General features: G+C 39.7%; 4 protein-coding genes across 4 annotated transcripts; 2 read left to right on the top strand and 2 right to left on the bottom strand.

Moving 5' to 3' along the window:
• The first annotated feature begins 549 nt into the window (after positions 1-549).
• LOC140785352 (uncharacterized) lies at positions 550-3,458 on the top strand. The gene is made up of 3 exons (XM_073133220.1): positions 550-829; positions 1,785-1,967; positions 2,938-3,458. Exons 1-3 carry the CDS (start codon positions 764-766, stop codon positions 3,151-3,153), a joined length of 465 nt encoding a protein of 154 aa, XP_072989321.1. The 5' UTR covers positions 550-763; the 3' UTR covers positions 3,154-3,458.
• A 547-nt stretch (positions 3,459-4,005) lies between these two features.
• LOC140783875 (uncharacterized) lies at positions 4,006-7,859 on the bottom strand. Its single transcript, XM_073130967.1, has 8 exons — positions 7,425-7,859; positions 7,233-7,328; positions 6,833-6,943; positions 6,437-6,746; positions 5,997-6,087; positions 5,291-5,627; positions 5,060-5,208; positions 4,006-4,737 (listed from the first exon to the last, which is right to left on the bottom strand). Exons 1-8 carry the CDS (start codon positions 7,827-7,829, stop codon positions 4,230-4,232), a joined length of 2,007 nt encoding a protein of 668 aa, XP_072987068.1. The 5' UTR covers positions 7,830-7,859; the 3' UTR covers positions 4,006-4,229.
• Positions 7,860-8,037: 178 nt separating this feature from the next.
• LOC140784220 (SKP1-like protein 14) lies at positions 8,038-8,775 on the bottom strand. The gene has a single exon (XM_073131487.1). The coding sequence runs from the start codon at positions 8,639-8,641 to the stop codon at positions 8,162-8,164; it is 480 nt and encodes a 159-aa protein (XP_072987588.1). The 5' UTR covers positions 8,642-8,775; the 3' UTR covers positions 8,038-8,161.
• Positions 8,776-8,927: 152 nt separating this feature from the next.
• Positions 8,928-12,089, top strand: LOC140784217 (6-phosphogluconate dehydrogenase, decarboxylating 1-like). The gene is made up of 2 exons (XM_073131485.1): positions 8,928-9,117; positions 10,421-12,089. Exon 2 carries the CDS (start codon positions 10,426-10,428, stop codon positions 11,878-11,880), a length of 1,455 nt encoding a protein of 484 aa, XP_072987586.1. The 5' UTR covers positions 8,928-9,117; positions 10,421-10,425; the 3' UTR covers positions 11,881-12,089.
• Positions 12,090-12,313: the final 224 nt, after the last annotated feature.

Here is a 12,313-nt window from a genome sequence, read left to right as displayed (position 1 = left end):
TCTTCCTCTTCTTCTTTTTCATTTTCTTTTGACTTCCTCTTTTTTCTCCTTTTCTCTCTTAATCATTCTCTGTGGGCTCGCTCTCGCCTTCTCAATCGCCTTGGCTAATGTCAACACTATCATAATCAAGTCCTCTCTATCGAGACGAGATATAAACATTTAATTTTCTATAAGGGCTAAAATTGCAACACTGTTTTAAGATCCGTAAAAGAACATTGTGATAAAACTACAGCCAGTTATATTTACATGTTCTTTACTTTTTCTGTATTAAGATTGTAAAATTTGAATGGAATGTATATGGAATTGGTAGTTAAAAAAGAAAAAGAAAAAAAAGGTAAAGTAATTCAATCCTGTACTTAAAAAAATATAAAAAAAAATGGCACGTGGCACCATTGAAATAACGTGGAGCCCGCACTAATTAGTCCATCATTGTATCATTTTTCAACGGTTCTTCTACCGTGCGGAAGAATCACACAGAAAGCTCGAATAGAGTAAACTAACCACGTCCTAATGTCCTATATAGTATATATCCTTTTCCCAATGTCTTCTGCCTTACGCTCACCTCCACACAGAAATACAGATTATTACTATGAGGCGGTGAGCAGATCTCTCGCTCATCGTTCGCTGAGGTTACGAAGTCGATTCGGGTCACCGCTTATTCCCACCATGGCGGCTTCTCCTTCACCTTCATCAACTAAAGGCGCGAGGTAGAGAGAGAGAAAGAAAGAGACAGAGACAGGGAAGATCGAGAAAGAAGGAAGATATGGTGGGAATCTTCTCCCGGTTCTCCGGCGGATGGACCGGTCACCGGAGAACTCAGAGCGCAGCTGTAAGCCCTTCGGACCTCCCAATAAGAACCCAACTTTTTGGATTGTTTTGTGATTTCTTTAGGAAAGATTTTCTTCATGTTGTAATTCTTGATGTTGGGTTGTCTTTTTGCTCGAGATTTTGTGATGGTTGGTCTTTTCGTCTCGAATTGTTAGTTTTTGTATCTGGGCTAAATTCCAATTTGGCTAGTTGCTGTTTTTTGAGAATTTCTGGCTGGAAATTTATATCTTTTCCTGATGGGTGAAGTCTGCTTATTTCTCGAAGATTTCAGTCAAGTTTCTTCCTTTGTAGTTACCTGTGTTTTAATTTTTGGGTTAAATACTTGATTTTGTTTTCATCTGAGATCTGCTTCCTGCTCTTTATTAGTGCTTGCCCATAATCTACTGATTTTGATCTATCTGGTAATTCCTTAGACATTGGAAATTAGTTTAAGTTTATTGGGTTGTTCTAAGTGGTTCGCCAATCTTGTCTAGTTGTTCTATTCCTGCTTTACTCTTTTGCCCTTTGTGGTATCCTTTGATGCTTTGGATTTCCTATATCTTGCTTTCATCTCAACATTGCAAAATATTCGTGTTCTTTGTTCTTTATCTGGTTAAAAGCTCTATTCTCGGATGTCGATTAGCTAGTAGCTCACCTCAATCAACTAAAAGCGCATCTTGTATATCAAGTGGGGCTAAAAGTTTTGTTGTTTTCATGAGTTCTTGTACTGTGAATTCCATCTGATGATTAATCAAGTTATCTTTGAGCTTAAGCTTCTTTGAAAGTGACATGCCTGATTTGATCTTTCCCGACCATGACTGCTTTTAAATGCGAACAACATTGAGTGAAAGATTTATGTCTGCATTGTGTCAAGGGAAAAGCAGCTTCTTTCACCTTCTGTTATGGCTTTTCTGCATTTGCATCAGTGGATGCAAGCTAATGCTCATTCGACATTTATATGAACTTAATTTTTGCAGGAGATAGGGGTAACATTGGCACCACCCAGTGCAGAGGTTGGAGGATCGAATCCTGTTGTTACTGATGCGGCTGCTCATGGAATTGACGTGGCAGTTGAGTTTAAGCCAGTTGAGCACCCTGTTGAACCTCTAAACCGTGATCAACCGGTTAAATGTCCATTACCAGAACCTTCTATATTGAATGTAAGTTGACAAGATTTTCTTTCTAATATAGTTACGCCTTTATTTTCATTTTACAATTTCTCACTCACATAGGCATGAGATAGTTGACTCAATTTCAACACTGGTTTCTCTGCTTGTTAGTTGTCGAAATTGTATGATAGGATTGCTTTAGGTTCATAATTCTAGTTGTTGTCTCTTTTATTCTTACACTCTATGGATATAGATTAGACATCTACTTATCAACTTACTTCATCAGGCTTGTGGTAGTGTCAACTATTTGAACATGAAAAAACTTTCATTTCACTAGATTTCGCACTTGCCAAGATCTGTTTTAACTTTAGTTTCTGAAACATTCTTTAACAAAAAAAGAAAAGAAAAGAAATTATGTTGTTTTACATTTCATGTTGTCAGAAATTGCAAATTGTTACAGTTAACTCCTATTTTTTTCCGAGTTTCTGCATATGATGGTAGCATGTACATCCTTTTCTTTTTCTACTAGTACAGAATCTGAATTTTTCAGTGCAATAAGTTTTTAATCTTTATTCTACTTCTTATCGAAAGAATCACTGCATCTTCATTCTTGGTAAAATCATCTTAATCTCTTGAAAATTGGATGCTAGTTTCTTCTAATCCACTTCATTGGTTTTTCCGCTAGTTCTCACAACTAAAAAGGTAAAAGATCACTATATCTTCTTTCCTTTTTGCTAGTACTCTCACATAGCCTTCAGATGGCCCAACTTCTGAAAAATCCATCAATTCTGATGATATGTGATTCTTTCTGTAGTGTGGAACATTTCAAAAAATGATAGATATAAGAGGAGAAAATGGAAATCACCTAGTATGAGAACTTGCAAAAGTTGACTCTTCCAAACACATCTCTTGACTCGGGAATTCACTGATCAAAGAAAATGCGAACGCATCTACAATACTTTGCATCAATTAAGGATCATATCTTTACATTGAATTTGGATTTATTGATGAATAATGCCAGGATGGGAGGATATGGAAGGAAAGGATGTCTTCAGTAGGTGCAAGGGTTCGAACAGACTTGCCTGTAGTGAAGGAAGGATCTGACGCCAGTGGAACAAAGTCTCGGCCTCCCTTACCTAGACGAGTCATATTGCCATCCATTAGTGCCCCTGAGCATAATATCGTAACTCTGCTGGAAGAATGCAATGCAGCTGAAAATCGAAGTGCAGGTGAATGAGCTGAGCTCAGAGGAACATCGGTGATGCTTTCCAGTTGTGCTTCATTTTGGCTTACTCCTATCTCATTCTTCCTGAATCTCAGAGGGAGAAGTAGGTATTACTGTCAGTATTGAGATAAGTTGTTGTTTATTTACTAAACTATTATAAGCCTCACTATACTAGAATAAGTTTATATATATTCTACAACGCTTTAATGTTTTCTTATCATAAGATGTTTAAAGGGCTGTGAAGATAAGGAATTCATGTTACATATTGCTTTCATCGATGTGAACAATTCGGCTTATACATGGATTTTGTCGATCAACTTTTGTTTGCCAAAAGTCAAATATCCGCCAGCATTAAAAGCTATGCCAATGTTTGATGAGTACAGATAAGTTTAGCCAAATTGTTTGACTATTTAGTTCAAGTGGGAGCATTAGAAATTTATTTTCTGCTGGAGAACTAGTTTTTGAACTGTCTTCGATCCTTTTTATCTGCTCTGATGCTTCTGGCTATTTGCTGAAGAATTCGATCAAAATTCCTAACGTGGTGCTTTTTGTTAACATGGGTGGGATCAAAGAAAAGGTATTAGATGTGCTATATTAAAATATCTGCGAGTTGATGGCAGAAGTAATATTTTTCAAACAATCCTTCGATATCTCCGGGAACTCTGGGTTCATGTCCTACTTAATCAACAGGTTATGCTCAGCACAATAACCTTTCCAAAACAAGATTATGCCCAGCACAATACGCTTTTTATCTGTTAAGGATCTATATCAAGAGGAATTGCTACCCAAGAACACACTAAGAACGGTTTTAAAAGTACGCAGTATTAACAATCAATGTGGCACAGCTAATCCATAAAATAGATCTTGTAAAGAACCTTGATGAGTCTATCATGGTATATGTTATAATATTGATGATCACTTGCCAACATAACATAATGCTCAACAAATCTACCAAAATCCCTTGGATGGGGAAATGATAATATGTGTGACGAAGCAGATACTCACCTGCTTCTCTGAAGCAATTGCCAAATAGTAAATTAAACAGTAAAAAAATAAACGAGTACAGCACAAGGACATAAAAAAACACTCTAAGCTCCCTGCTCACCGGCAGCTAGCTTTCTCCTCTGCTGATGCTCTGCAACTTTGTAATCTACCACTTCACGGAACAAACCCGGGTTAAGTTCACAGTCTTTGCTTCCATAAACCGCAGCTTGGACACCGGCCATCAGTTTAGCTATCTCCCTACCAGAGAACCCTTCAGTCTTTACTGCTGCCTCCCTGATTAGATCATCTGATATACCCTTGATCTCTATCTTCTGTGGTTGACGACGAAACAAGCTCAACCAACTTCTTTTGGTCTCTCCAGCCTTGGCAATATACTTATCCAAATAGAGTTTGAGCAATTTAAATCTTTCCTCCTCCCCAGGCAGAGGGAATTCAAGGACCTCATCAACACGATCAGCAACAGCAGCATCAAGATCACCAGGACGGTTGGTGGCAAGGGCAAGCACAATGTACTTGGACTGGTCTCCCGTGCGGAAAAGAAGGGCATTAAGAGCACTCCGTTGGGCTTCACTCATGTGCATCTTGTTTCTCCTGAAAAATATAAATATATTTCAGATTTCCTTCATTGAAATTTCCAAGATAATATTCATAAAGGTAGCAAGTTCATCAGGAGTATTGAACCTCAATAGTTCAAAGTTCAAAGATCAAACTAGCCCATGTTAGAAAGCAGAAAATTGTCTAAAAGAAGCTGTAATATTTCAAATAGTATTAGCAAAAGGTTGATGAAACTTCATGGTGGTAGTTCAAATAATAGAAGACTGGGAAATGATCAATTGATCATTCACTTGGCTCAATACAGAAAACAAATTTGATTTCTTTCTGACTAGAATGTATCAAATGCATTATCACTTACTCGCACAAAAATGCATCTGCTTCATCTATGAAAAGGAGCAAACCCCTATTAGATTTCTTGGCCCAGTCAAACAACTGATGTATTTTGGTGACTGCTTGTGATCCCAAGGGTGCAACATCCCCACCAGTCATCAGGGCATAATCTAGGCCCTGACAATCATCAAAGCAATCATTTAGTAGAGCTTAAAAACATCAATTTCATAATTACCAGTCACATATGAATGTGACATACAGATTTCTGAGCTAGCTCCCTCGCAGCCATTGTTTTCCCTGTACCAGGAGGGCCATAGAAGAGCATGTTCCTAAATGGGGCTTGGTGGGCTTTTGTATTTGCCGTGGCACTAGCCAGCTGTTGAATTCGCGATTGTAGGGAAGGATTTAAAATAACATCACCAAAACCATTTCCATTCTTTCCCATTTTGGGGTCTTTGGGCATTTTGTTTGACACAGAACTCATTGCACGAGAAAAGAAGCCCGACCAAGGGTATTTCCCTCGTGATGACTCCCTGATCAGAGATGGTTGGCCCAAAATCCGGTCGACGTAACCCCAAACTACTCTAGCACCTTCTCTGCAAGAAAGGACATGCAAGAAAAATATTAGAAGAAACCAAAGAATAAACAGGAAATACAGAGGATCAAAAATTTGTAAGGTGAGGTAAACGCTAGAGAAAACCATTAACATGTGGTCACATTTCTGACCATCATTCAGATCAGATATGATTAAAATAAAACAAAACAAAAAATTTCATGCTACGCTTCATTTCTCATAATGTAAAATATGTTAAACCTAATTATTATCTCTATTTTTCTTTTACTGCAAAAGGTAATGCGCACCTCATAAGCTCTAGAAAGCATGCAACTAATGCAATATAGTCAGATGAAAAACTAAGAAACAAGAGAACAGAAAAAAAAATTCCAAACTTTTGCTAATGTAATACCTTGTTGTGTAGATACCAGCAGCAAGGGCAGTCACACCTCCAACAGTTACAACTAACTTATTCTGATCAGTTAATATTGCCCGTAAACCACCTGAACAGTATCCAGAAAGAGTGACATGTAAGTCATTGAAAAGGTTCAAAGAAAATCCAGTAGGAGACAACGTGGAAAAGTTTGCATACACAAAACATTCATCTATCCATGAATAGGACTCTGGGCTTTCACCAAGTGGCAAAAACAGTTGTTGCCAATCAACCTAAAGGTACTCAAGGCAGCAATTGGAAAACAAGAGATGACATCAAGATAGTAGTCTAAGGGGACAAAATGTTTCAAGTACCCAATAAGCAAAAACATTGCCACCATGAAAAAGTACACCATAAAAAAAACAGCTAATTTCTTTAAGTAATGGATTTGGAACTATTTCCGTTTACTAGGTTAATACCTCCTATATGTTCAAATGTAGTGTTAATTGCTGAAATCCACTTTTCTTTCTCGGCATTTGCCCGCTCAACCAGCATCCGCCTGTTCACATCTTCAGATAATTTTGCTTCATGTGCTCTTCCTTCTGCTTCTGCCAAAGCCTTCACTCTGATAGTCTCACGTTCTATTTCTGCCTTCTCCTTCTCTGTCTGTCTTCGCTGGGCTTGAATCTGTTCCTCCGTAGCGCGACGTATCTGCTCCTGCCTAATTGATGATTCTTCTTGCATTTTCACAAGTTCTTGATTTCTTGCTCTTTGACTTTCATGCTCAGCCTACCGAAAAAAAAGGAATTGTTATAATATACCCAAAGAAAAAGCCACTAAAGCAAAAGGAAAAAAGTATCAAAACAACAGCATACATGCATCCTCTTCCTTGCTAATTCATCCTCATAGCGAGCCATTTGCGCCTTTGTCTGTGCCTGCTGTTGAACTAATTTTTTCTGCTCCTCATATATTACCCGTTGTCTGTCCTGAAGGGTAGTATAATATCAAACTTCCACACTAAATTCCAATCAAAATGCAGTTGTCAAAGTTTAATCTAACCAAGAGTAAATGTTGCCAAACTAGTGACAAAAGATATATATAGCTGGACCTATCAAACATCAAATAGAAAAATGTATTCTAATTGCGTTAGCAAACCAATCAGAACTGTAATGAACCCACACTATCCAACAAAAAGGGCATCCATTGAGATGATGACAAAGGAAAATTACAGCAATATTGTAGTTAAACGTTTTGCTACAACAATTATGAACCTACGGTCTCATTCTGAGCTTGCAATGCCTCGAACTCCGCTTTCTTCACTTGCAACTCCTGCAGCCGCGTGTCTTCTTGCTTCCTCATCAGCTCGAACACCTAAATCCACTCACCAACATCAAAACCACTATCTTCTCATATAATCAAATCTACCAAGACATCAATTTGCAGCAAATTTGAGAACCAAGATAGCACCTTTTTGGCCTGGGGAGACTTGTTGATCTCCCGTAAGGCCTTCGCGCCCCTTTCCAGTGCCTCTGGATCGAACCCCGCCGCCGTGGTCCTCGGATTGTCGTTCCGAACCTTAGATTCCTCTCTCTTCTCCGGCTCTTCCGGAGAAGGGGCGGTTGCCGGAGCTTCTTGCAGTGGCGCCGCCGGCGGCGGGGAGGAGAAGGTGGGGAAACGGAAGGGCCCATCTGCGTAGGCCCTCTCCGCCGCGAGTGCCGCCGCTGCTACGGCGGCGGAAACCACGGTGGCTTGAACCCTAACCATGCCTTGGAAAGAGAGATCGACAAGTTGCGAAGAATTCGGGAAAGAAGGTTTAGGGGGAAAAAAACCGTAGGGTTTAAAGGAGGGAGTAGTCGTGAAGAAGTGAAGCATTCATAGCCGTTGATTTATTTTATCAGCGGTGATCTCCACTCAATATACTTGCGGCCCAAGATTGCGAATTTGTTTTATAAACACTCTTAATTAAAAGAAATAAAAAAAAATAGCGAATTTATTTTTCCCAGTCCAATTAAGCCTAAAAAGCCAAGGCCCAGCCCAATTAGTTTTGTTGTAACTTTGTAAAACATAATAAGACGAGATAGAAAAAAAGAAAGAATTATTATTAAACTTCAATATATACGAAACAATTATTCCGAGGATCCTACAAATAAAAGAAGAGATTGAACTGAAAAAAAAAAAAAATAAGTAAATTGAGTAGTAGTGGATCAATTATAGGCCCAGGCGTTCTCCTGGAGCACCTTCTCCTCCTCCTCCCGCTCAAAGTCGTTGTCGATTTCGAAGTAGTCGCGGACTTCCTCCACGGTCATATCCTTGATGTGATGGGCGATGGCCTCGCCAGCGCGGTCAATCAGATGCTCATCTTCCAAGTAGTTCGCCGCGAGGAGGACACAGAATGCATCGCCGTCCGGCTCCTTTGACTTGAGCAGCTCCTCCTCCTCCCACCTCTCGCGCTCCGCCTCCGTGATCTCCCCGCGCTTCTCTTGTAGCCGCCGGTTCCAGGACTCCACCATCATGGCGAGCGTCATGGCGTCCACCTCGTAGAGCGGGAGGGGGCTCGGCATTCCCATCTCGATCATGTTCTTGAGGATCTCTGACGACATCGCTGCTTCCTCATCGACCTCGAAGAACTGGCCGTCTGAGCTCCTCAACTGAACTATCTTCTTACTAGAAGTAGAAGTCTCCATCTCTCTCTCTCTCTCTCTCTCTCTCTCTCTCTCTCTCTCTCTCTCTTATATCCAAGATTGGGTTTTGGTTGTGTGGGGAGGAAGGATCGGATCATAGCTGAGTACATATAGCTCGAGCTACTTAATTCTAGTCCTTCTCTGACAAGAGTTAATTACTTAATTAGCCGTATTATTTTCTTTACCGTAGAAGAGGTGGAGTCGGATTTGAGAAGCTGTACATGAACTAATCCGAGTTTTGGTGGGTTTGGTCAATAAATAACACGTGATTCGTAACACCTAATGGGTTATGTTCACGTGCGGTGACGAGACCTCGAGAGCCACCTACCCACCTCACCAATATGAAAAGAATCCTACCGGTTCTTTTTTTTTAAATAATTTATTTCAATTCTTCGTCTTTCTTTATCTCTGAAAGAATTGTAAGGTAAACGAAGGAAAAGTTTTGGTATTTTTCCCGGGGAGGAGAAGAACACCTGAAGGTTTGTTTGTTTCGATGCTTTCTACTGATTGATTAGATCTATGATGTCTTCGTTTTTATTAGTGTGTTTTTGGTTAAGAAAGCAATTTTAGTTTTGGATCTCCGTTGTAGAGAATAAAAATGTTATCTTATTTTAGATCCCCATCAATGACCAGTTTTGTTTACGGCTTAGATTTTGTCTTGAATCACAAGCTTTCACACTCCTTTTGCATTAGAATCTGATTATAAGATCCAAGCTTTTTGGATCTAGAAAATTCTGCTAGATCCTATGTTACTGATACGGAGATTTCGAAGATGTGGCTTTTAGGTGCTTGTCGAATTATCTGTGAAGAACATACGTTGATATTGAATTCTGCTAGATCCTATCTTGTTTTCACTGCTTGGAGAAAATCTTTTGGAGCTCTGTCCTTCCCTAAGAATTCATTACTGTGTCTAGTTAGGTGTCTTGCAATTTATGCGTTTGGATTTCTCTCATGGAATTGGTATGTACTAGCCATCTTCTCCTCCAAATTAGGTATTTGTAAAAGAAAGCACATCCTTTTGCTTTGATGAAGTTGGATGTTTATTTGGATTTCAGTGATTGTCTTCTAGACGATTAGTAATTACTGTGCATTTTGTTTAGGAAGACATTAGATCTGTCCTTCTTGTGGGTTCATTTGCTTGCTTTTCTGATTGAGAAGCCCTAGTCTGATGTATTTCTCATGGATCTATAAACAAAGTTTTACGTGGTGTCTTCTGTTGGAAAGTGGCGCATCACACTACAGATCGTGTTTTGTTTTGGTTAGTTTGGATCAGTAGTTAGGGTATAATCTTCTCTTTGATCTGAGCTACCTATTCTCATGTAAACTGGGAATTTAAATTCTGCACAAGGCAACAGGGCATCTAAGATGAGTATGATAAATTGGAATGCTTTGACTCTCTTTTTCTCATGCAATGCTGATAAGCCTCTGATTTTCTGGTGTTTCCCTTTCTTCTTGTCCATCATCTTGACGTTCCATCTCCTTCCAATAATTATAAGGAAAACTGGAAAACTATTTGTGTCATGGAGAGAATAAACAATAAGTCATGAAAAATAACAATATGTATCATTATATTGTTCATTCCAGCTGGAGTTCATTTTTCATATTGTATTTGATTATTCATCAATTGAGTTTGCTGAAGATTTTCTGATAGATCACACTAAATTCTATTTTGTGAATCTTTTCCAGTAGCTCCATTTCCAATTATTTTGTAATCTTTTTGTGGTAGATTTTAGTCGTTATGTTCTCTTAAACCATGTTCTTCAATCCAATGCCCCTGGTCAGGTAAAATGGCTCTCACAAGAATTGGCCTTGCTGGACTTGCTGTCATGGGACAAAACCTTGCCCTGAACATTGCTGAGAAAGGCTTTCCTATTTCTGTGTACAACCGAACCACATCCAAGGTTGATGAGACTGTTGAGCGCGCCAAACTTGAAGGAAACCTCCCTGTTTATGGTTTTCATGACCCTGCGTCCTTTGTCGGCTCAATCCAAAAGCCACGTGTCATCATTATGCTAGTGAAAGCTGGTGCACCTGTAGACCAAACCATAGCAACACTTTCTGCTCACATGGAGACTGGTGATTGTATAATTGATGGAGGTAATGAGTGGTATGAGAACACTGAGAGGCGAGAAAAAGCAATGGCAGAACTTGGTCTTCTTTATCTTGGGATGGGAGTCTCTGGTGGAGAGGAAGGTGCCCGACATGGACCTTCTATGATGCCTGGAGGCTCATATGAAGCCTACAAGAACATAGAAGACATCCTCCTCAAAGTGGCTGCCCAGGTTCCAGACAGTGGCCCCTGTGTTACATATATTGGTAAAGGAGGTTCAGGCAATTTTGTAAAGATGATCCATAATGGCATCGAGTATGGAGACATGCAGCTGATTGCTGAAGCTTATGATGTGCTGAAATCTGTAGGAAAGCTATCTAATGATGAGTTACAACAGGTTTTCTCCGAATGGAACAAAGGAGAGCTTCTTAGCTTTTTGATTGAGATCACTGCAGACATTTTTGGAATAAAGGACGATAAGGGTGAGGGTTACCTGGTGGACAAGGTCTTAGACAAGACCGGGATGAAAGGTACTGGTAAATGGACTGTTCAACAAGCAGCTGAGTTATCAGTGGCTGCTCCAACAATCGCAGCATCTCTAGATTCGAGGTTCCTTAGTGGATTGAAAGACGAGAGAGTTCAAGCTGCCAAAGTTTTTCAGTCAGGCTCCTTTGGCGAGATCTTAGACAACCAACCTGTGGATAAGGCAAAGTTGATTGATGATGTAAGGCAAGCTCTATATGCATCAAAGATTTGCAGCTATGCACAGGGCATGAACTTGATTAGAGCCAAAAGCATAGAGAAAGGTTGGGATCTCAAGTTAGGTGAGCTTGCAAGGATATGGAAGGGTGGATGCATTATCCGTGCGATCTTTCTTGATCGTATCAAGAAGGCTTACGATCGGAATCCAGAGCTGTCAAACCTTCTGGTGGACCCAGAATTTGCAAAGGAGATTCTGGATCGCCAAGTTGCTTGGCGTCGAGTTGTCTGCCTTGCTATTAGCTATGGAGTAAGTACCCCAGGTATGTCTACTAGTCTGGCTTATTTTGACACCTACCGGAGAGAAAGCGTGCCTGCCAATCTTGTTCAAGCTCAGAGAGATTACTTCGGGGCGCATACTTACGAGAGGATCGACATGCCTGGATCCTTCCATACTGAATGGTTCAAGATTGCAAAACAATCCAAGATTTAAGGTTGTCAACATTGAGTGAGTTTTAGAAATCATTTGAGACAGGAAGCAATGTTATTTGGAACAAAATTTGTCTAGATTGTACTCGCTCTTTTTATGAAATAATGTCTCAAACTGAAGCAGGCGTTCAATTTATAAAATAATGTCTCAAACTGAAGCAACTACTCATGATTTATGCATGACTTTTGAATAGTCAAAAGTTTACCTACCAATTCATAATTTCTCTTATTACTTTTTTTAATTCACTTCTTCAACTGAAGGTTTTGCATTTGGCACTGCACCAAAGGTAGAATATCCAACTTTATTATGTTTATTCTATCAAATCAAAGAAGGCCATGTGCACAGCACTAACAACACGAAGAAGAGTAAAACTCTGCTATATCTCTCACCTCTCCCTCTCCTACTACACGTGCCATATAGTGCTGGCCGGTGGTCG

Source organism: Typha latifolia, chromosome 3 (genome assembly GCF_019914945.1).
Source record: "Typha latifolia isolate L0001 chromosome 3, TyphaL0001v2, whole genome shotgun sequence".
NCBI lineage: Eukaryota > Viridiplantae > Streptophyta > Magnoliopsida > Poales > Typhaceae > Typha > Typha latifolia.
The sequence above is the reverse complement of the archived record's forward strand: the minus strand, read 5'-3'. Positions and strand labels throughout refer to the sequence as shown.